The sequence below is a fragment of the Haliotis rubra genome, unplaced genomic scaffold (genome assembly GCF_003918875.1).
Source record: "Haliotis rubra isolate DU_JTF1 unplaced genomic scaffold, ASM391887v1 Scf86, whole genome shotgun sequence".
NCBI lineage: Eukaryota > Metazoa > Mollusca > Gastropoda > Lepetellida > Haliotidae > Haliotis > Haliotis rubra.
In genome coordinates this window covers 256323-280073 of record NW_025767590.1, presented here as the reverse complement: position 1 = coordinate 280073, position 23751 = coordinate 256323, and the positions used below count along the sequence as shown (strand labels likewise).

Here is a 23751-nt window from a genome sequence, read left to right as displayed (position 1 = left end):
AACACTGAAAATACGTATCTTCTTTAACTCACCCTTGGTCAATACAACCCAGGCTCATTCAACAGGCAGGTGTACCCAGCACGCTAAACTTGATTTTTGATCAACTAATACTTTAGGAGTTCTTAAATATGTCTATAAAAGTTGGACACGTGAGGATCTGGGTCAGAACGGATGTGGTTGATGTGTGCCATTGGGCCTGATGTTAATCACTGGATTATCCGGCACAGACTCGAGTATTTAGAAACCGACTTCATATAGCTAAGCGCGGGGTTAAACAACAAACAGAAAAGAACCATGTGAGTTGGCTGTTTATGCCTTTTTTTGCAATTTCCGAATTGATATGAAAACTACATGGTCAAAACAGATTTGTTGTGCGCTTCGGATGGAGAATATTCAAGTCAGGGCCAGAGTGTATTGCCAAGGCCAGATACATGATTGAGACCTGTAAATAATCGAACGAGGACTGATAATCAAGTGATGTATGATCAACGCTGTCGTACGATGACACGCCATCAACGAAATCGCCCAAGACGTTCTCGAACTATCCCTTCCAAAACTCTTGTTTACCCAACTTTGAAGCAGAGGCAACTCTCTTCTACAAGTTATGTAAAACTGCTCATGCTCGAAGAGAGAAGTGGTGGCAGGATTCATTCCTAAACATGCACAAGAGGCTTCTTCGCTCCAGCGGATATAGAACGTATAGATCGAAGAAATTCGTGTCCTTTATATCCCTGTGTCATCTACAAGATGGTAATATGAATACCTCAAGTATCAGTACGAATTAAAATAAGTACGCCCTTTCTGACCAGTAATCAATCGAATAACCTCGCGATACGTTTAAGAGAGAAATACACGCCGTCAAGTTGAATTGAATGTAACTTAAACCGTCCTAATAAATGCATATTTCAAAAAGGGAAAAACTACATTACTTACCTTAATCTCTTTGTGGCTTCGTGAACTTTTCCCTGTTAATATAAGCTTGCGTTATCAACTGGAACATGGGGGTTATCAAGGGTTTTACATAGGAGTGGAAACCAAGATTCGTACAACTGGTAATCAGTAAACAGAGCTATTTTTGCAATTTCTTGTCTGTATTTGTTCGTTGTTTTTTAGGTTTATCTAGAATTTCTGTGATAGGCAGAACATACAGTATACACTAAGAGGCAAAAGAAACTCCCCTACCATTTGAATGTCAGTAAAATAAAATAAAAAACCCAAATACATTTTTTATGTTTCATAACATACAACATGTATTAATATAATCAGGTAACCCGCCATACAGCTGGAATATTGCGTTAACTAACCACAACAACCAAACAAACAATGCATCTCTGTGCAATGAGGTTTGAACAAAGGTGAGATCCAAATAGATATTGTTCAAATTGACATGTTAATAACTGGTTCATATTAGACTTCCAAATGGAAAATTTTTCATTGTTCTTGTCAGGATTCTCGAGTGTCTGTTTGTGTTCTAGTATTTACATGCATGTCAGTACACGTCTTAGTGCTGATGTCGCCCGTCTTTCGATGTCGTCATAGAGGATTATGTGCCCTTACTCTAAAAAATTTCGTTCCAGCTTGTTTCTGTGGACTTGTGGTTTTGACATTTTCTAAGTTGTCTGTCCAAGTGATCTCGTAAGTGTTCAGTCGCGTTCATATCCGGGATCTTTCACTGACATCCAGACATTCCATGCTGTAGTATCCCAATACCAGAAAATGTGGAGACTGTGTCACAGCCTGTAAAGGCATGGAAGAAGAGATGACCCCTGTATATACTGAGTCCAAGCTTTTCAGCAATCTAATTAGATGGAATATATGGTTTGTGGGCACGGTGACCAAAGTGCGCCCACAGCTGACAGTCAAGATAAGAAGGGGCCGCAGCAACGCTGAGGAGAACGGCATCTGTATCGGTTGCAACCACCAGAATTTTCTCGTAGTCTTAATTTGCCGCATGTTTACAGTGCAGAAGCATTCTTGTACCGCCTCTGTGATTACACGGCTGGAGACTCACCAGCTTGCCTGCTGAGTTCCTTGTCTTTAAGAGTATAGCAGAGGACTTTGTCATTTGGGACATCAGCATTTGATGAACTTTCTGCAAAAGAATGAAACAGACCTGTCTTGTTGGAGTTCACCCTCAGGAATGATTTCCAGTTAGATGCTAAGCGCGCGCCTCTGCACTCAGTGACATGCCCTCCCCACGTATTAGTCTGGTGTATGATTTCAAACTATCTTGAAGATAACGATCCCATACAATGTCCAACCTTTCAACAGTACTCAGCTGGTTCAGCACGTTTGGAATGAAGACCTTCTTGGAGAAATCATCGAATGTTTGATTCTCACAGGATCTAGAGTTTGAACTATAGCAGCACCATCAAAGATCTTAACTTTGATCAGGTGGTTCAACAGAATGAGTTGTGGCTAAAGGCTCCAATGATTTGAAAATGTGAGTTAGTCTCATCAAATTGTTTTCTGCATGTGAAGGTGGCCAGGCATGATTTTCATGCTGAAAGAACGTTTCCATATCACCATCCCTGTTCTGACAAGAAATGTAAAATTTGGAGAAGAGTTGAACATTTTTCTCATGTTTGACACTTTTGTTCTGGAAACAGACTTCCTACTGCCACTGCCAAGTAAGGTGAAATTGTTCTTAGAGATGTTGTTATACACCTTTGCGGAAGATTCTTTCAGGCGATCATCTACAACTTCTTGATGTTGCTTCCTTCCAGCTGCTTCTGCTTTGTGTACATTGTGAGCAACATCCTCACTCATGATCACCCTTGTATCCAGTGTCAGAATTTCATTTGTGTCAGCTGAGAGTGGGTTGCCTTGATCTGAAATGGTTGTGACAACATCTTCGACATTCCTTTCAAATTGTCTCTGGATGCTCTGTGTTCTGCAGTTGGTCTCATACTCATTTAAAAGGTGTGTGATGTTTGGACATCTTACAATCCACCTTTTCAATGCTGCCTCACTTTCCGTGATTCCAAGTACGCCACAATCTCCTTTCAACACAGCATTAGTGAGTGGGTGAGTATGGTTTTACGCCGCTTTTAGCAATATGACAGCAATATCACGGCGGGAGACACCAGAAATGGGCTTCACACATTGTGCCCATATGGGGAATCGAACCCTGGTCTTCGGCGTAACGAGCGAACTCTTTGACCACTAGACTACCCCATTGCCCCAACAGCATTAAGTTGTTCATGGATCTGATCATGAGGAAGCATACTGAACCTGAGCTGAGTCTACTGGGTTACAAAATGTCCTTTCTCAAACTCTCTGTGAATGGAAGGAGCAGTGTGCCCGAGTTAGAAAAGATCACAAACATGTACTGTCATCCTCTTGCATAATGAATATGGTCAAGAGCAAACATCCATGGAATCATATCTGCAAGGGCTTCAAGATACAGCTTGTAATTTCCCTCACACTGTGAGTACAAGAACTTGAAGAAGAAAATTTCTAGCTTCATTGAAGTGTCCCAGAAGTAAAACTGTGGAGATACATGTATGTCCATCCGTTCCTTACACCAATCATCAAATGAGAGTGTCTCCTCAGTTTCAGCAAGGAAGTCAGAGAAGGCTTTCTGTTGCAAATGCAAGAGTGCAGCCACTGTAAGTTGATGCGCATACTGACATCTAGATACATGTGATCCTTTTTCGTTTGCAGAGGCCCTTCCATCTGTTGTCACATTGGAGTTGACAAGACCTGATGTCCACCCAGTTCTCCTAAAACAGCCAGAAGTGTCATCTCTATATGGAGTCCGCCAATCAAGACTTCAACTTGTCTTCTCCATATACCTCTGGCAATGTCCACTGAATTTTCTTGGAAACGGTCGTTGATCAAATGTAAACACAGGTATTTGCTCAGGATTTAAACACTGAATTGCACTCTTGATGACATTTACAGCATGCAATGAGCAGTGTCTGTGAATGAAGGCAGCATTCTACTGACGGCTGTGGACATGGAGCTGATGGCATCTTCTCTGCAAAGTAAGCTGACCAGGACATGTTGGCTGTCGTTTGTATTTGTCCACTGTCCAATAGCAAAGAAGCCACTGTTTCTGTTCCAAATCAATGTCACCTGTTGACGTTAACACTGTTGCTCCACGAGTTTTGGATGGTAATGGTTTGTTGCTTGGAAAGTTGGCTGGTGCTACATTAGTGTATGATTCCAATCGAGGGTTCTCGTGAGTGATATGATTTGTAAGACACAAGGCATTGCCATGTAAAGCTGACTTGGCGAAAGTCGATGATGGGTTGTGATCTATGTCGTCAAAATTGCCAGTTGTAAAAACTGTAGGCCACAAACCTTCATTGAAATTCCATGCAGAAAACACACAAGGGAGGCCACTCTCATGCTATTACTATTCATGTTCATAAAGCGAGACAATTTTCATGTAAAGAGAGGTTATTTTCATGTAAAGGGAGTAAGGATAAAAAATGGTGATTTATTATGTTTCGATCACTAGTGTTTCAATTTTAGCAATTTCATTTGTCAATAAAATTAAAACTGGAGTAAATATGGCCTGCCTCCAGATCATTTTATGTTTAGAATACTGTAGGCCACTTATGTGCAAAATATTACCTTTCCTGCCACCAAGTATTAATTTTGCAAATCTGTTACCAAGCCGCAACCGCCTCCGTGGTGTAGTGGTTAGAGCGCCCGCCTGCAGAGCGGAAGGTCGCGGGTTGGATCCCCGACCGCGTCATACCAACAAGGCGTTATAATATGGTACTTGTTGGTCCCTGCCTGGCTCTCGGCATTAATGGGTACAACAAGGACTGGTCGGCTCGGAGTCAGTATAATGTGTCTGAGTGGGGTATTCATACCTCACTGCGGCATGGTATCTCAGTGGGCTAGCACTATAAAACCAGCTTCAGCCTGGGCTAGTACAAGCAGCCGCACATACACATACACACGCATGCACGTCGCCATATGAGCGAAATATTCTCAAGCACGACGTTAAACCCAATTTCACCTCACCTGTTACCAAGCCGCTCCACTATAAGGAATTTCAACTGAATGCGTTGTGAAAAACGTTGAAATCAATGTGTTGCGGCGGAAAAAAGAGTTTTGATGGTTCTAATAAAAAGACAACACCAACCCTACTGTTAGCATAGGTGAAAATTCACACTTGTTTAGACGGTAGTTTATTGGCTGTTAAGTCGAACCTTGTACTGAGGACGTGCATGACACTTCACCCATTTAGGGGGCACAAATTAGTTTTACTTTTCGTTCTGAAAAAAATGACTTGACTCAACGTCTATAAGAGGTGTAGGTTCACAATAATCCTTTTTTTTCAATTGAGATAAATAAACGTTATAATGGTATCATATTATTTCTCTTGAGATGCAGTCGAGTTTATTTCTAAACTGTCTCTATACGGTCTCTAATTGGGTAAAATGTCCCGATATAATCATTGCTTTAAATCCTCACATTAAGACAGCTTTCAGAATAATCACCCTGGATATATACTACTTACACTTTGTTAAGGATCACAAAAGTTCACAACTTTACTTAAACGTAGATTTATATTTTGAAATTGTATCCATTTAAAACTGGATAATTATGATATGGTAACCGCTCTTTAGGTAAACAGTCTAACCTTATGCACTTGATACATGAGTAACCATAATAATGGTTTTCATGACACCAATCAACCATTTTGCATATCATGGAACGAGTCATTGACAAGTACACAACACCTGTCAATAGCAGGTATGGTATCCACAAGATGAAAGGACGTACTGAAACCTAGGACCAATGCTTACAATATACTTAGACCAAATTTGACCCCACATTATAGTTTTCTGTTGAATCCATGATTTGATCCTTAGCAAAGTGTGAATAGTATATATTAGTAGGATATTGATTTGGAGAAGGAACGTCCCAAGTGGCCCATGCCTGTCCCCTCCTGAGGATTCCGGGTCAGTATGGAAACACAGAAACAGTAGGGCTTACAATATGCTCCCAGTACACATGCTGATTTTTCAGTTGCACCTTATTCGGAACCAGTCTTCCCTTGGGAGGAACACAAAAGTCATCCATACATCCTTATGGATACGTCTGGTAGTAAGCCATACACGTACCCCCATATTCTGGTCTCCTATATGGAACGTCTGGCAGTAGAATTTACAATCACCCTGGTTATCGTCTCTGTGCTGTGTTTCTGACAGAAAGGTTTATGTGCACGCCATTCCTATCTCACAGAGATGATGTCCATAGAATAGAATCATTTTTATCTTGTCTCACTGCGAGTGTGTGTAACAGTATAGTTTGAAGCATCCCGTTTTTGTCTCACTGAGAGGGTGTGTGACAGTATAGTTAGAAGCACCCAATTCTTGTCATCTCATCCTACCGGTCACACCATTGGCATGGCATTGAGCTATAAACTCTGAGCCAGGAATACATTTACATTACATTGTGTAAGCATGAGAAATCACTCGAATCTGCTGATTCCAAAAACAAAATGAACCTATTTTAACACAGACGTACGCTTCGAATAATGTTTCGAGATGGAATATGCAATTTCTTGTTTAGCAGGACAGAAACCTCCAGCAGCTCATCTCTCTAATAAGCATACAAATGACATAGATAAACGGAAGTTCACACCAACATCTCTTTATTTAGAGTGTGTCGTCTCAAACATTGCTTTCATCCAATTATCGCGTCGAGACCTCGAAGGTACGCCCTTGATACCTTCACGCCACTGATAGCATGGATGACACCATTGGTTGCAAGCCAGTCCTCGTTCAAGATGTTTCCTTCAAACGGGGCAATCCTGAAGGATTGCCTACCTGTTGAAAGTGGATGAACAAGTGAGTAAATGATTTAGTGGGGATAGTGGGGGAGGTAGGAATATTAGTTGATGTTGTTATAGTAGGTGAATTAGGGATAGTGAGTAAAGTTGGGATAGTGGGTGAGGTAGGGATAGGGGTACCTAACGCTGCTTTGAACAGTAATTCTGATATTAAGGCGCGTCAGATTGATGCGCAAGGAAAGTCCGAAGTGATCAGACGTTTATCACTTTGGTGAAATCAAACGAACACTGGGGTGTTGCTAACACAACATCGAATCGAACTCGAATCGAATGCGTTACGGCGTCTCGTACCACTGAAACCCACAGGGAGTACCAATTTCATTATACCATGAAAATAAGGTCGATGCCTCGATTCCCCACACGGATACAATGTGTGAAGCCCATTTCAGGTGCTCCCCGCCGTGATATGTCCGCAAAAAGCGGCGTAAAACCATACTCACTCACTCATTATATCAATGCCTCCGCGGGTATCTAATGTTACAACGGAGTAAGTATCTCCGCGCACAGGAAACAATGGGTATTTTTCATTCTGGCCGTGTGTTGTAGAACAAACAACATAGATATACAGTCGTGCCACTTCAGCTTCACCAAATGTGTAATACAGACCCTAAAGCAAATATATCCAAGAAAGCCCGTGCAAGTCAAGAATATGTGGCAAGTCTAGATTTCCATAGTTTCCGAAAATGAAGAAAGTTACAGGGCTCCTTTTCATTATATATATATATTATTTTATTATGACCCGTTTTATCTCTATGTTCATTTCAGAGACTAGTTGTCAGTCTACAGCTTCACCTACCACGATAGTTAGAACCTTGGAATGCCCGTGAAGATTCGAGTTACAACTGGTCTTCAGCATTGTATTTCTGTGCATTGCACCGCGAGGCACACCGAGGGGCGGTAGGGTAGCCTAGAGGTTAAAGCGTTCGCTCGTCACATTGAAGGCCCTGGTTCTATTCCCCACATGGGTACAATGTGTGAAGCCCATTTCTGGTGTCCGCCGTCGTGATGTTGTTGTAATATTGCTAAAAGCGATACGTCAAGATGTTACTCTGCAGATTGATGACTTTCGAATGTACATGTACCCTTACTGATCATGTGTTCAAGCAGAGAACTATAGAAGTTGACACTTGCCGTATTCGTGCACGATGAGCTTATTGTCGTATTTCGTGTTGTCATCCCTGATTTTCTCTTCCTCATAAAACCCAGACGTGTAGTAGGTGCCTGGCACAACGTGGAATTCCACCATTGCTGGGAGAAGATTGTTAGATATTTAACAAGTCATTGACAGGAGTTGGAATAGACGAAGGCTCAAATATTTTGATGAAAAAGATAACCTTTTTTTTTTTTTCTGAGGAGTTGAAAGACTGAATTCGTATTTCATTTATGATTCCAAAAGCGGATGTGAAAATTCCTGCTGAGAGATAAACACTGAACTGTTTGTCTTGGCATGTTGTTGATTAAAGTATCACTCAAATGAAAATGGTGTTGAGAAGGACGTTGATCTCACTGTTTTTGGGCAGGGTTGAGAAAGAAAGAACAAGCATCACTTATCTCGTACCATGGGAATACGAAAGCATCACTAATAATGTTGCTGAACTCACCTTGCATCATTTGTAAGCTGCTAAACAAAGCATCCGTCCTATTTTTATACATTTTGTCAAATGCGACGTCGTTAGGAGCAAGGACTGTGATGTTGTCTTCTGTTGGGAAAACGTTCGCCAATTAGTATTGAAATATGGCATAACATAAAGACATTTAAAGGAATAAACTGCAACCGTACAACGTGTCGTTAATATTGATCTGGTACATTGAACTTATGTTTAATCCTTACTAGTCATTGTTGACAAACGCATCACTTACCTCGTTCCATGGAATAGTGTTGACAAAGCGCCACCTACCTCGATTAAGGAGAATATTGTTGACGGAAACATCACTTATCTCGATGCAGGGGAATATTGTTGACAAAGCAACACTTACCTCGATGCAAGGATATTGAAATACTGTTGACGAAAGCACCAACCGCATAACCTGACCACAGCATCCCGTGGGATATAAAATCAAAGGCGGGGAATCAGCCCTCACAAACTTTAAAAGAAGCAATTTAAAGACTCCAACCGTCTAATCATCCAGATTACCATCAGCTCATCAAAGATTCCAGTCAGTCGTATTCCTCATGTTCAGTATCCGTTTTATACTATTGCCTTCGGCTATGATGGACTATATACTTAACATGAACCGCACTGTGTAATTCAAAGACATTGCAACCACATCCTACTCTACTCGGAACTATAAATACTACTTGTATACTCTTCTCACCCATACTCACTTGCCTGATAACGTTGATAGAACCTAATTGTAATCAAGAAGGTCGTGTATCTTATCCTTACTTAACGTCATACAACGTCACCATGTGTCCCTTGAAGAGTTGCACCTGATTAGATGAAACCATCGTGTCGTCAATATGAACACAACATTGGCTAATGCTTCGCATTATGTTATTCTACTGACATATATTTAACACCAATATCTACTTTCATATTGTTCCATGTTTACCACAATTCTTGGACTTCTCAAACCTTAAAAAGCTTTCTCATCATTCCCAATAAGGCGGCCGCCGTGAGAAATTTGGAGCACTGGGGGTCCTGCTTGTTGTTATACTAGCTATTTAACACCGATATCTAGTACTTTCATATTGTTCCAAGTTTATGCTTAGACTTCGGATAATTCTCAAACCTTTAAGTTTACTCGTCATTCCCGATAAGGCGGCCGCCGTGAGAAATTTGGAGTACTTGGCGTCTTGCTCTAGGGTTCGGACAACATCAGCCGTCGGGGGGCTCAGGATAGAGCTCAGCAGATAAATATTCCCATTTGACACGGTCATGTTGGACTCCTGCAGGACCTCGCCGTTAACAACAGTCACCTGTATGCAAGACAAAATGCTGGAAATGTAACACTGAACGAAGCATATCATCAGAGAAAGAGGAAGTAAAGCAGAGACAGAAATCCAGCAATAAATGAATAGATATAAGAAAGGGCACCAAACCACGTTAAACACTGCAGACGCCTTTGACGTACATTGTTATGTGGGTAGGTGGCCAGGCGAACAGGTTGTGACGTCAGGGTGTTGACTTTCTCTCCTGTCCATTCGCGCTCTGTGATCTCAGCGTACGGCACGATGTGATAGTTGACCATGGCCTTCAATTGGGTGATGTTCTGGTACAGCTGTGAAATCATATCTGCGGGTAAAGTTTCAAGTGCCGAGTCTGTCGGGACGAAGATCGTGTAGTTTCCTTGAAGACGAAAAGACGTCATGTAATTTGCGAGATGTGTTCTGAGCTCTGCCAGACCTTATTTCCATTTTATCAGACTGAAAATCGCTCCATTCTTTATTTGCTGTATTCCCCCTATGGGGCTCTATAAATAGTCGAGTCTGAACTAGACATTCCTGTGGGTGATATTAGAGCAGCTTTCCGAGTCAAGAACCGAGCCTGATCCCCTGTTCTCTTGAACCCCCGAATATCCACACATATTCCATCGACTGTTGAGTGATGTTTTGAGTGAGGTTCAGGTAACTGCAGCCAGTTTATAACATGTGCGTGTGAAATTAACGTTGTCTCTGTGTATTTCGGATAATCGTTTAACTAATCTACATGATGAAATTTGGGATGAGAGTAAGTGGGTAATTTAGTGTCAAATCAGGACTACTTCAACCGGATGCTGACGATATAATCTTGAAAAGTGAGCAGAAGAAATTGTTTAGTAAACAACACATTTTTAGTTGAAAGCAATTGATGTTGTGAATGAAATTCCAGTAACGATAGCATGTGAGTGTACTCTAAAAGAAACCCGATGTCTAAAAAAGTAACAAAATAAAGGAATAAGGTTATACAGTTATTTTAATTAATTATGAAAAATAAAAATATCCATCTCCAACGTTCTGTTTACATTGTACACAAAACCACAAGGATAACCCATCACACATCAGCAAGTCGTGTACCATTTCTAAGCTGAGGCTTTGCAGCTAATGAAACACTACACGTCAATGGTGTATTAGAAAATCAGCTTGCTGTCCAAACTGCAATGTAATCGTGTACAGATGATGTCAAATGCTGGAAGAATAATAATTTGCTGAAACTCAATGATGAGAAAACTAAAACAGTGTCATATTGATCAGCTAAAGATTGGTCACCCTGTTATCCATTTTCTACTTCAGTGGAGAAAATGGGCGAATATATTGACTTTTACCTCAGCAGGATCAAATATTTCATCTTTGTAAAACCTTCACTTTTCATATCCAGAACATTAGCAGTTCTTACGTAAAGTTCCATAGAAGTCCTTGTCATATCATTTATTCTATCTCGAATCGACTATTCTAACAGCTCGCTAGGGGGTACAGAAAGACGCATACGGAGACTACAGCTGGTCCATAATAACCTGCCAGAAAAACATCAAGGACTAAACAGTGTTCACACATTACACCAATGCTGCCATCACCCCATTGGCTTCAAGTACATGAACAAACATGATCGTGTCACTGATTCATCAGGGTCTTCATAAAACTGCTCCACTCTACAGTATCTACAGGGCCTGGTTCGCCCTTAAGGTCCACCAGAAACCTCCGCTCCAATAAACAGCCGCTCTTATGTGTCCCTACAAACTCAAATCATTTGGTGCCAGAATGTTCTCATGTTCAACAGCAACTCTGAGGAACGCTTTCCCTCTTAAGTCTAGACTAGCACCTTCCTTGCCAGCCTTTATGTTAAGACTACAGACCTACCTATATATGTGTTATACTTAATTTTCTACTCTATTGTACATGCATCTGCCATCTTATTTCACACGTTAGCGCTTTGAGCGTTCCTTTTCATTAATTGGACAAAGGTATACGGGTGACTTACAACAGGCGAACATACGACAGCTGAGTCAACGAAACGTTGCTTCCCACGACCTAACGTTGTCTGATAAGTGCAATATAACGAATTTATCTTATCCGACATATCCGATAACGATAAATGTGAATTCTAACACAGTTAATGGAGATAACTTTGAAATTAAAGATGCAGTATTCTCGTCCTATCTGAAATTGTTGCAAATAGTAGTTGTGTATCCATACATTTCGTCTGAACATACCCGTGGTGAGGAGACTCTGAAGACCCGCTCTTCGCACGAGACTTGTGAAGGATATGATGTCGTACCTAGTACTCATAGCCTCCATGATGGTTCTTGCAGCAACATTACCGACGCCAAACAGAAGCAGTCCACACACGAAGTACAGCTTCATTGCTCCACCATGTAAGTTCCCCTGAAACATTGAAAATACGTATCTTCTTTAACTCACCCTTGGTTAATATAACCCAGGCTCATACAACAGATAGTGTACGAGACACGAAAAACGTATTTATGGTAAACTAGTAATTCAAGAATTCTTAAATATGTTTATGAAAGTTGGATGATGATGATCCATCCCAGAACTGATCTTATGTAAGATGCGACAAACGACATCGGGTGGAGTTGGTTGATGTTGGTCAATGCGCCCGATGTCAATCACTGGATTATCCCGGTCCAGAGTGGAGTATTTAGAAACAGTCTTCATATATGGCGTTAAACAACAAACAGAAAAGAACCATGTGAGTTGGCTATTTATGCCTTTTTTGCAATTTCCGAATTGATATGAAAACTAAATGCTCAAAACAGATTTGTTACTGTTGTGCGATGCAGCCTCACTTCGGATGGAAAATATTCAAGTTAGGGCCAGATTTTATTGCCAAGGCCAGTTACATGATGGAGGCCTGTAAATAATCGATCGAGGACCTGATAATCAAGTGATTTATGATCAACGCTGTCGTACGATGACACGCCATCAACAAAGTCGAAGAAGAAGTACTCGAACTTTCCCCGCCACAACAACAATCTTACACAAGTTATATAAAAATGCTCGAAGGAAGAAGTCATCGCAGGCTTTATTCCCAAACATGCATAAGACGCTTCTTCGCTCCAGTGGATATAGAATATATAGAACGCAGAATGTCGTGTCCGTTAAATCTATATGTCATCTACAAGGATATTAATATGAATACCTTAAGTATCAGGCTAGCTATTCTCGAAACGTTCGTAGCTCTACGAACTTCTTATTCCCATTCTTAACAGATTGGCTACGATCAAAGTTAAGAATTCTTAGGGCTACGATCGTTTCGAGAATAAGGGCCCAGCTTTTTAACCAGTAAGAATTAAACTAATTAAGTATGCCTCTTCTGATGAGTAATCGAATATCGACGGCATGCGTTTAAGAGAGAAATGTGATGCGGTCAACTTGAATTGAATGTAACTCAAACTCTCTTTATAAATAGATGTTTTGAAAAGGGAAAAAGTACTTACCTAAATCTCTCTGGCTTCATAAACTCTTCCCTGTTAATATAAGCTCGTGTTATCAACTGGAACATGGGGGTTATCAAGGGTTTTACATAGGAGTGGAAATCAAGATTCGCACAACTGGTAATCAGTAAACAGAGCTATATTTACAATTTCATGTCTGGAATTTTTCGTTATTTTTCAGGGTTATCTGGAGTGTCTGTGATTGGCAGAACATAAGAAAACACTTTGAATTTCAGTAAAGGGAAAATATATATAGTTTTGAAAACCAATGTATTAGAATATTTTTTGTTATAATATAAGTTGTCTGTCCAAGGGGTCCCACAAGTGTCCAACAGGATTTATATGTGGGTAACATACTGGCCATGACAGAACGTGAAAATTGTGGTTGGCAAGGTTACCCAGAATAATGCGAGCAGGATGTCACCTGGCTTTTGTTTTGGATGGTAATGCCAACTCGTTTCAGTACCTTTGTGCAATCAGGTTATCATTTATGATCCCAAGGCGGAAGTTCTTACCACCACGGGGAGGTTGGGGAGGCTTGTGGTTAAAGTGTTCGCTCGTAACGCCGAAAATCCGGGTTCGATTTCCCACATGGGTACAATGTGTGAAGCCCATTTCTGGTGTCTCCCGTCGTGATAATGCTGGAATATTGCTAAAAGCGGCGTAAAAACAAGCCCACTCACGCACACTCATTCTAATCACCGCCAATTCTTCCCAATACAGCCTCGTCCGTGTTAGAAGTGCTCTTGGACACATCCAGTTGCCAGTTACTCGCCTGTTCTTATGTAAGCTAGGATTCCGCAACCAGCATGCTAGAGTAAGAATCGACTTTCATCTGTACTATACACACTGCCATTGGCGGTGCTGCCAACGTCAGGAAGTCTTTGGACAACTCAACCCTGCTCATGGATGTCTGACAGTCAAAGCAGAACCACGCTTTGGACGAAGGGCCCTGGTACCTACAGCACGTAGGCGTTGTGTGACTTGCGGAGGTATATAAATGTGGCGGCCTTCTTGCTGGATATTTATGACCTGCTGTCTTCATGTTCAAGGCAAGTCAACCGGTAATGCTGAAGAAGTTCATTCATTATCGCTGTACCAATCTCTCTCTTTGTCCCTTCCAAAGATAAACGTAGCATTTCTTTTGAGCACCTAGCCCTATCTTTTTGAAAAATGTGCATTTTGTGTAAGGGACCGTTCATAATTTATGGCTAGGTGGTGTGTGTGTGTGTGTGTGTGTGTGTGTGTGTGTGTGTGCGTCAGCAATTTTGTACACACGTACTAGGGGGCAGCAATTTTGTACATAAATAATGTTTATAATTATGCTTAGAAATTATGGGAAGGGGAGGGTCATTGATTTTGTACATGACATGCAAGGGGGTCACTTATTTTGTACATAAATTTTAGGGGGTCATTCACATTGTACATGCCTCTCCATAAAAATCATCACACACACAACGCACCCCACCCCCACCCCCCAAAGCCATAAATTATGAACGGCCCCTAAGGTCCGAAAAACATGTTTTACAATTTTTGTTGGGTCTTGATGAATGCACGAACTTTTCGCAGTAATGTTTGGCCAAGACAGTGTTGCAGTGTGTGGAATAACTATTCCCATATAACCATTCATACAAATATTTTCATCCTCATCGCTGGAATTATTTTCAGAATTGCACATAAATGTAACTTATTTCGGACTCGACAGCTGGATTAAATTCCACTTAATGATTAAATAGTTCAAGAATTATTATAGATACTTTACATTTCCCATGGCAACTAATTAACTATGAAAACATAAATGTACACAGTTAAATAAAGTATGTCTCAGTGACATGTTTATTTTGTAAGTGATCTTCAAGCAGGGCGTTATTATCAGAACGAATATTATGAGTTAACATCGAAATAAGGTAGTTTCTATGTACTCACAGATCAATTTCAGTTAATAATGCATACTTGTAAATGAGTCTATATGCCGATAGCGTGGTGGAAGTATGCATAAATTATGTTATTTTCTCGTGTTTATTGGAAACCGCTCTATCTCAACCGTGAACGTCTTCAACACAGTAGAAATAACAGATTAGATTGAGAAAGTCTGTCACAGCGGTAGTAGGTAGGTCGCTTTACATTGGAGAAACACAATAAGTTGCTGTAGAAGTTTATTACCGTTTGAATTGTGTAATTTATGGATTGATGAATATAGATTGATAATCGAGTTCCCGTTACTTGCTGTTTTTAAAACGAGTTCAAAAGGTAACAAACTGGATGAGTTGGAATATAAACTCTACCGAAAGGGGACCGAGTGTAGAAGTTTATTCTTGGTGCACTTAAGATTTACTTATTACAGTGGTATTAACTTTTCGTTGCTGGTGACAAATATGCCCAGTTTTCTCCGAGATCCATTATAAGAAATTACATGATGCCGATCCTGTCATCCTGCTCATAATTGTATTTAACGGGAAAATCTGGGTTCAAACTCTGTTTAGTGTTTGACCCGTAAGAAAACCCGCGAGACGATCCTGTCATGGCTATCTATGTGATATCACACAAGTCAGCAGGTGTTTCTGTTTTGAAACTGGTTGGGGTTGGTTTGGTTTGTTGTTTAACGCCGCACTCCAGCTAAATGGCGGCAGAACGTAAATAATCGAGTCTGGACCAGACAATCCAGTGATTAAAAGCATGCACATCGATCTACGGCGAGCGAGCCTGACCACCTGATCTCGTTAGTCTCCTTTTACGACAAGCATGGGTTACTGAAGATCAATTCTAAGGCAGATCATCACGCCATGCTAACTGTTTCCGAGTACAAACATTTCAGGATTGCATCAGTTACCTTCGGGACGACAGTTGTAACGACTGTCCACTTGGTCTAAGGGACGGTATTCTCGGGTATATCACGAAGTTCAAATGCCTACAGGAGTATTGATAAGACACTATGTAATTGAATGCCCTGGGCATAATACCATAAGACAAAATCTCAGAAGTGCTGGAGTTGACATTGATGACACATTACCCTCACAGTTACAGTTTTGAGACCCAACATCATGTATGGTTCCGTGCAATGGTCAGTTTTAGATTTTGTCTTTGCATCTGGAAAATATGATGTATAAATGGGATTCATATTGTGATTAATATTAAGTCAAATCAATGTGTTGGGTGCAAATAGGCCTCTTATTGGCCCTCGTCTTCCCAAAACTGTTACACCACCACCACGACGTTCAAAGTTAGTCTCTGGTATTTTGGGAAAAGAGTAGCGTCAGTCGAGAGTAAATTAATTAAATTATCCGTCCAATATTACATTAGACCTTTCAGAGAACACATTTGTACAGCGCTACCGTTGCCCCTTTCGAAGGATTAGGTGAAGTAAAACATTGTCTAGTCAACACGTAATGTTATTAACAATGATCTATAAATATGTAATATAAGGTTGATGTGCCGGGGTATTGTAAGTATGAGCATCAAGTTCATGTGTGTAAATATAGATGATTGGTTACTGTTCTCAGCAATATTCAAGCGATATGGCGGCGGTCTGTAATAAATATGTAATATATGGTTGGTGTGCCGGGGTATTGTAAATATGAGCATCAAGTTGATGCGTGTAAATATAGTTGGTTGGTTACTGTTCTCAACAATATTCCAGCTATATGACGGCGGTCTGTAATAAATATGTAATATATGGTTGATGTGCCGGGGTATTGTAAATAGGAGCATCAAGTTCATGCGTGTAAATATAGTTTGTTGGTTACTGTTCTCAGCAATATTCCAGCTATATGACGGCGATCTGTAATAAATATGTAATATATGGTTGATGTGCCGGGGTATTGTAAATATGAGCATCAAGTTCATGCGTGTAAATATAGTTGGTTGGTTACTGTTCTCAGCAATATTCCAGCTATATGACGGCGATCTGTAATAAATATGTAATATATGGTTGATGTGCCGGGGTATTGTAAATATGAGCATCAAGTTCATGTGTGTAAATATAGTTGGTTGGTTACTGTTCTCAACAATATTCCAGCTATATGACGGCGGTCTGTAATAAATATGTAATATATGGTTGATGTGCCGGGGTATTGTAAATAGGAGCATCAAGTTCATGTGTGTAAATATAGTTGGTTGGTTACTGTTCTCAGCAATATTCCAGCTATATGGCGGCGGTCTGGGCCAGACGTGTAAATAAGGACTCAATAAAATAAAATTCAGTTGTTTTTAACAACTTGTATATGTTAAGTATTTGTTGTTTGCTTTACAAATACGAAATATATTTTCAGCACCAAGATGTTGGTACTTGGAGGATACCTTCTTCTAGGTAAGTAGGGCGACTGCATATATTAGTCAAATCATTATTTGTAATTCTGTTTGTATTGCTTTTACATTGAGAAAAGAGAATGTATTAACGTGAAGTACTTAGATAAATGTGTTTTGTTAACAAAATATGATAATACTTCGCTTTCAACAGGATGATCAGGATCGATTACAGGTTATCATACCTGTCAGCGTTATTCTTTATTGGTAGTATCAATAACTGGATTATCTGGTCCAGATTAGATTATATTCAGGCCGGCCTCGTAGCAAGTGCGGCGTTAAATAACAAACGAAGAAAAACTGAAAATCTGAATAGTGTCAACCTGTGGTGCTAAGACCCAGAGAACGACAACATAATATACAATGTATATAATATCTTGATGCCATTTTTGCGTTACAAACCCCTGTCACCTCGTCAGTGACAATATATACCTTGATTACAGTTGTGTTTGCATATTATCAAAAGAAATCGCGGCTACAGCAAAAGGCACGATGCCATTCTGATTTATCGTTTGAAGAATCACTATAAAACCAATGACTGACATCCGTTCCTGTTTCAGTGGCAGTTACCGACGGTGTTCCGGATAACTGGGGCAAAGAGTTCATCCTGGCGTTTACACAGTATGGACCTCCCTCCCAGAAGAGTATCATACGGACTGAAATAACGGGAAAGCCTAACGTCCAAATAAAGCTGAATTATATGAACATGCAACGGTCAATAAACTTGACAAAGAACGTCAAAACTGAAATTTTCCCAAGCATAGTAAGTTACGGAAAATTCAGTGAAATGGAACAAAAAGGAATTTCAATATCAACATCGTCAGCAATATCCGTGCACGGCGTCAGTGAACGATCAGATATCTCAAATGGGTTTATATGTATTCCAGTTGACAGATTGTCTACAAGCTACGTTGTTGTCACCTATCTTCCCGATCCTAACTGCCAGACATTCTTTTCCATTGTGTCCAAGGACGATAACACCAAAGTTACGATCACGCTACGACTAGCAAAGGAGGGCGTTGGCTGTTATGGTCTTCAGAACGGGTCTGAGAAGGTCATTAGTATGAACAAATTATCGGTGTATGGCATCAAATGTTCTTCCGATCTAACAGGAAGTACCATCAGAAGCAACAAAGTGGTAGCAGTGATGGCTGGTAGTATGTGCCAAACTGGGTACTTTGTAAACCTTGTTGAAAACATGATGTTACCCAAGTCATTATTTGGGTGGAGTTATGTGCTCCCTGTTTACCCAGTTTTGAAGAGTTTGTATAGAATATATGCCCCAGAAACTGGGACGGTACTGTCCTCCAGCACAGACAAGAAATGGGGAAACATCGAAGACAGCAAGCCACTTGACATCGTCTTGGATGTAGACAAGCCTTTGTGTGTTTCCTCAACCAAACCGATGTATGTCTTGGTTGTACTGATACCTGCCGAAAAGCAAAAGCGCCCGTTACATACAGTAAATCCAGTTCCTTCTAGTAGCCAGTACTTGCAACAGTATACTATAAACCTTGCCAAAAAATCACAGTATTACCTGACAATGATTGTACACAAAGATGTAGTAGATGTACTTGCTCAAGCAGTTGGAGGGCTGAATCATCCAAAGGTCTTCACACATGACATTGAAGCTTGCTCCATGAAAACCTTTACGAAAGTCTTTGATACCTCCGAACTGCTGAACCTAAACTCCACTGTTCCATTTGGACTCATAGTGTATTCTATTAAGGATGATCGTGCCTCCGGCCTCGAACCCGGAATGTTGATGGGTAAGCGTATGTCAGCAGCTTTAAGGTGTTCAATCCCGCCACCTTTTTCAAAATAACGGTTGAAATATATTTGCTGTGTCAAAAAATATATTCGGAGAAACATTAGAACTGATGTTGACAGACACTGCCGCACTGCTTCCCTCAGTCACGACCGGATCGGCTGGTGCCGAAATCAAATCTCACTCTTGAGCATGTTTTGTCTTCACATCATGATCACGAGCCCCAAGGAACATTACCGTTTTTTAACTGAGATAATATGCAAACCTCACACACTTTTCTAACTTTGAGGGGCGGTCGGGTAGCCTAGTGGTTAAAGCGTTGGCTCGTCACGCCGAAGACCCGGGTTCGAGTCCCCACATGGGTACAATGTGTGAAGCCCATTTCTGGTGTTCCCCCGCCGTGATGTAGCTGGACTATTGCTAAAAGCGGCGTAAAACCAAACTCAGTCAGTCTAACCTTGAACTTCATTATACCAACCTGCCCACTGCATACTATTTAATACCTTGAGAATTGCATCATAAATGCAACTTTCTACTGTGAATTATATGAACAATGCACACAAACCTATTTGTATTTGTTCTCTATTTGGTATCTAATACACTGACCCCGACTTTCCAGATCTGACCAACTGCCCAACGGGCGAGGGGTTCATGTACTTCCCGGTTGACGAAATGTGCGTTAAGTATGAACACAGGGAAGTCACCAGGCAATTTGCAAGCATGTACTGTCACAAGGCCGGGGGCTTCCTGCTCGACATAAAGACGGACAAGATGTTCCAGGCCATAAAAGGCATTTATTCTAAATTTGGTACGTTGTGTTAACACTGTAATATACAGGGACACTTTTAGAAGTTGCACTGGACGAAAATATTAACCGTACTTACCAAATTGTGAATTTTATGTAATCTCGGTCAAAGATCACCTGTATATGTTGTAGAAAAAGACAAACGTTATATATACTCTATAAAGGAAACTATAGATAGGTAACATTTGAATTTTAGGAAAATATTTGACACAAACCAATCTATGCTGAATCCCAACATGTGGGGGAATGGTTGCCGACGACAAAACGTTTGAAAAAGAAACGTTGAACAAAAACGTAGCGTTACACTCACGTCTGTAGTAAATTGCTAAAACGCACCCTAAAACCTTTACAAGGACGGGCATTGCAGCACGGGGTGGCAAGGCACTTCAGCGTGTCCAGACAGACCATCTCAAACCTATGGACCTGATACAACAATACTGGGAGTGTTAATGACAGACCCAGGGCAGGTCGACCTGGAATTATCACCCCCGCCAAGGATCGCTACATCCGGTTGAGACATCTTCGTTCAAACACCACGGCCGCATCATCCATAACAAAGCAGATGCCCTGACTGCGCCGAATCTCCGAGCAGACAGTGGGCATTTGGCTATGGAAAGCCAGACTTTTTGCCAGAAGACCTGTTCAACGTCACGTCGTTCCCTTCATCAACGTGAACGGTTGATCTTGGAGCATGACAATGCTCGACCTCACGTTTGACAGGACTTCCTCCAGCAAAACAATGTTCAGGTGTTACCTTGGTCTCGAGTGAGTGAGGTTTTACGACGCTTTTAGCAATATTCCAGCAATATCACGGCGGGGAAACCAGAAATGGGCTGTCCCACATTGAACACCTGTGGGATGCTCTTGATCGATGCTTGCGCCAGCGTAATCCGCCACCTCAGGCACTACAAGAACTGTACACAGCAATTCAGCAAGAGTATCAAAACATTCCTCAAGACAGCATTCGGCATCTCCTTTCTTTTATTGGTCACCGCTGCCACGCTTTTATCGATGCTCATGGTGGTCACACCAGATACTGACATTTTACTCTGACCAAGTGGCTTTCAGAGCACACTGTGGTTTCTGGATAATCATGTTTTGGAAATTTGTAAAGTGATGATTTTACTGTAATTGAGCAATAATGTCATGTTATATGCACTCATCATGAATAGTTGTTTTTTAAGAGTATATATACATAGAGATGCATAGGTGCTTGGATAGGATGGATAGGATAATGATATCATCCCAAGATATTGTTAAATGTCAACATTTATGCAAACGCCTTCATTTATAATTTCCATTTTTTTTTAAACCCACCAATTTAAGCTCTTTCATCGGTTTTGTTTCAAGTTAGGTCTAACGGTATACATTTGGTTGTAAACCGAAATCGAGAAAATTATGGTGTGATATACCGCGAAGCTAGTAGTTTGTATGAGTATACTTCATGCAAATGTCAACTTATATTTTCCAGGAGGCACAGCGTTTATTGGTGGTTTCAAATATAGATATTCAGGCACGTTTCAAATCTGGCTCTGGAGTGACTGTGACCCAGTCAAGAATTGGACAGCCACGAACCCTCGCACCTGTATGGCATTGCACCTGAGTGACATGATTTGGGACGGGAGAAACTGCAAAAAGAATTCCACCAGCATCTGTGGATTTGACGTACAACATGTGTCAGCCTCTGGTACAATAACGAAAAGTAGGAAGATACATGGAACAAGATGTAGAAAATCGCTTCCTGGTATGTATCATCTCAAGTTATACTCAGGCATATTCATACACAAAATCGTTTACTGTTGTCATCTTTGATCACTGTTGTCATCTTTGAATTAACAAATTATAAGCTAACGGCTGTCATCGCTAACCTGCACAGCAAGAGTTAATGCTGCTTTATCAAATCGGTCCAGGAAACAAAATTGGAATGTTTAGAATGTTGATCAGTCGAAATGGTATACAAGACCATGTAGTATTACATGCATGCCAAAGCCATGACGGCATATCTCGCTGCTGTGAGTATGTGAAGAATTGCTGCGGAAGTGTTAATTATAGCGTTTATAATTATGTGAAACGCATAATGTGTATTGGCCAAATGAGCAGCATCAGAACTGTATCCCATCGGTTGTGCAAAAAGGAATCTGAATCAAGTACACCAGTGGTTATTAGTAGCAGTGTGCGGTGGGGTAGCCTAGTGGTTAAAGCGTTCGCTCGTGGCGCCGAAGACCTGTGTTCGACTCCTCACATGAGTACAATGTGTGAAGCCCATTTCTGGTGTCCCCCCGCCGTGATATTGCTGGAATATTGCTAAAAGCGGCGTAAAACCATACTCACTATTATTAGAAGTAACAAGTCAAACTATCGGAATGAAGTGATGAACAAAACTCAGAAATGGTGACCACCTTATTCCCGTTTGGTCGTAGCAGTTGGCTAGCATAATAATATCTACAGTTCTTTGGTACATTCCCAAAACATTGTGAAAAGTGAAAGATCTGTTCGCAAAAGATTATTTAAGGGTATATCAATAAATGTGCAGGAAATGCGTGAATCCCATTTATTTGTACATGAATCCGATATAATGCTACTTTATGATAAATGTGTTCGCTTATGTTTACAGATATCATTGCCAAACTACGAATTACAACAGGCACCAGTATGTTGACCAGTAAAGAAACGCCCCATCATGACACCGTTACAGTCGCATCTCATCATACCGGAAGAGGGGCGTCAACAGGCATGACATCAGCCAGCACTGCCAGGGAGGCTGCTACAACTTCTGACACATCAACTTTGAAGCTAGCCACGTCCATTCCTCCGACAAATAGCACCACTGACACCGTTTTGTGGACAACAGAAACAAAGACAACCAACGCAAACGTTACAAATAAAGTGTCAACCCAACGAAAAACAAAGAATATCCCAAGCACGTCAACAACCGCAAGGACATTGACAACCACGAAAATCCATCCAGACGACTCTCCTAAACCAGTGATATCGACAGTCCAGCATGACAGTCATCATAGGAACTCTGGACAACCAAGAACACTGGACATGACAGTACTGATGAAAGAGTTCCTCAACTCAAGCAATAATTCTCCAACAGTACTGCAGGAAAGGGAAAAGATCCTGTGTATGATCAAGAAGAGGTCGTGGAGGTGTAACTGCTTCTGTAGAAACAACCGCCTTCAGAATATGTCCAAGGAAGCTGTACAGGAACACAGAGCGAGGGTAAAGAAGGAGTTGGGAGTGGCCAAATCATCTCTCAGAAAGACTTTGTCAAAGAAATCATGTGCCACTGATAATCGTCCATCGGCTAATGCTGTTGGCTGTTTCGGATTCATGTTTCTCATTTTCCCAATTGCCGTAATTATCCTGTCGGACATCAACACTTTGTTGATCAAACACAGCACTAACTCTCGGAAGAAGAAACAGGCGGGTTGTTACATTAACTTGTCCAGGAATTCTTTGTCTAGTTGTAACAGTGGAACCTAAGGAATCCAGAACATTTCGAAATATACAATTTGGGCAATAGGGCTAAGTGCTTGAGGTTGAGATAGGAGTAGGGGGTCATCAGAATAAGGGGCAAAAGGGGCCTGAGAAGGGTGGGAAGGTTTGTTATCAGTCCACCAGTGTCCTTGCCTTCTTTTCAAAGAATGAGCCAAGGCTGGGTAAGAGGGAAAGGTTAAC

At 41.0% G+C, this 23751-nt stretch overlaps 1 protein-coding gene across 1 annotated transcript; it reads right to left on the bottom strand.

The window, feature by feature from the left end:
- Positions 1-6605: 6605 nt before the first annotated feature.
- Positions 6606-12122, bottom strand: LOC124262928 (transforming growth factor-beta-induced protein ig-h3-like). The gene is made up of 6 exons (XM_046697531.1): positions 11951-12122; positions 9896-10110; positions 9554-9740; positions 8422-8520; positions 7952-8068; positions 6606-6797 (listed from the first exon to the last, which is right to left on the bottom strand). The coding sequence occupies exons 1-6, from the start codon at positions 12099-12101 to the stop codon at positions 6655-6657; spliced, it is 912 nt and encodes a 303-aa protein (XP_046553487.1). The 5' UTR covers positions 12102-12122; the 3' UTR covers positions 6606-6654.
- Between the last annotated feature and the right edge of the window lie 11629 nt (positions 12123-23751).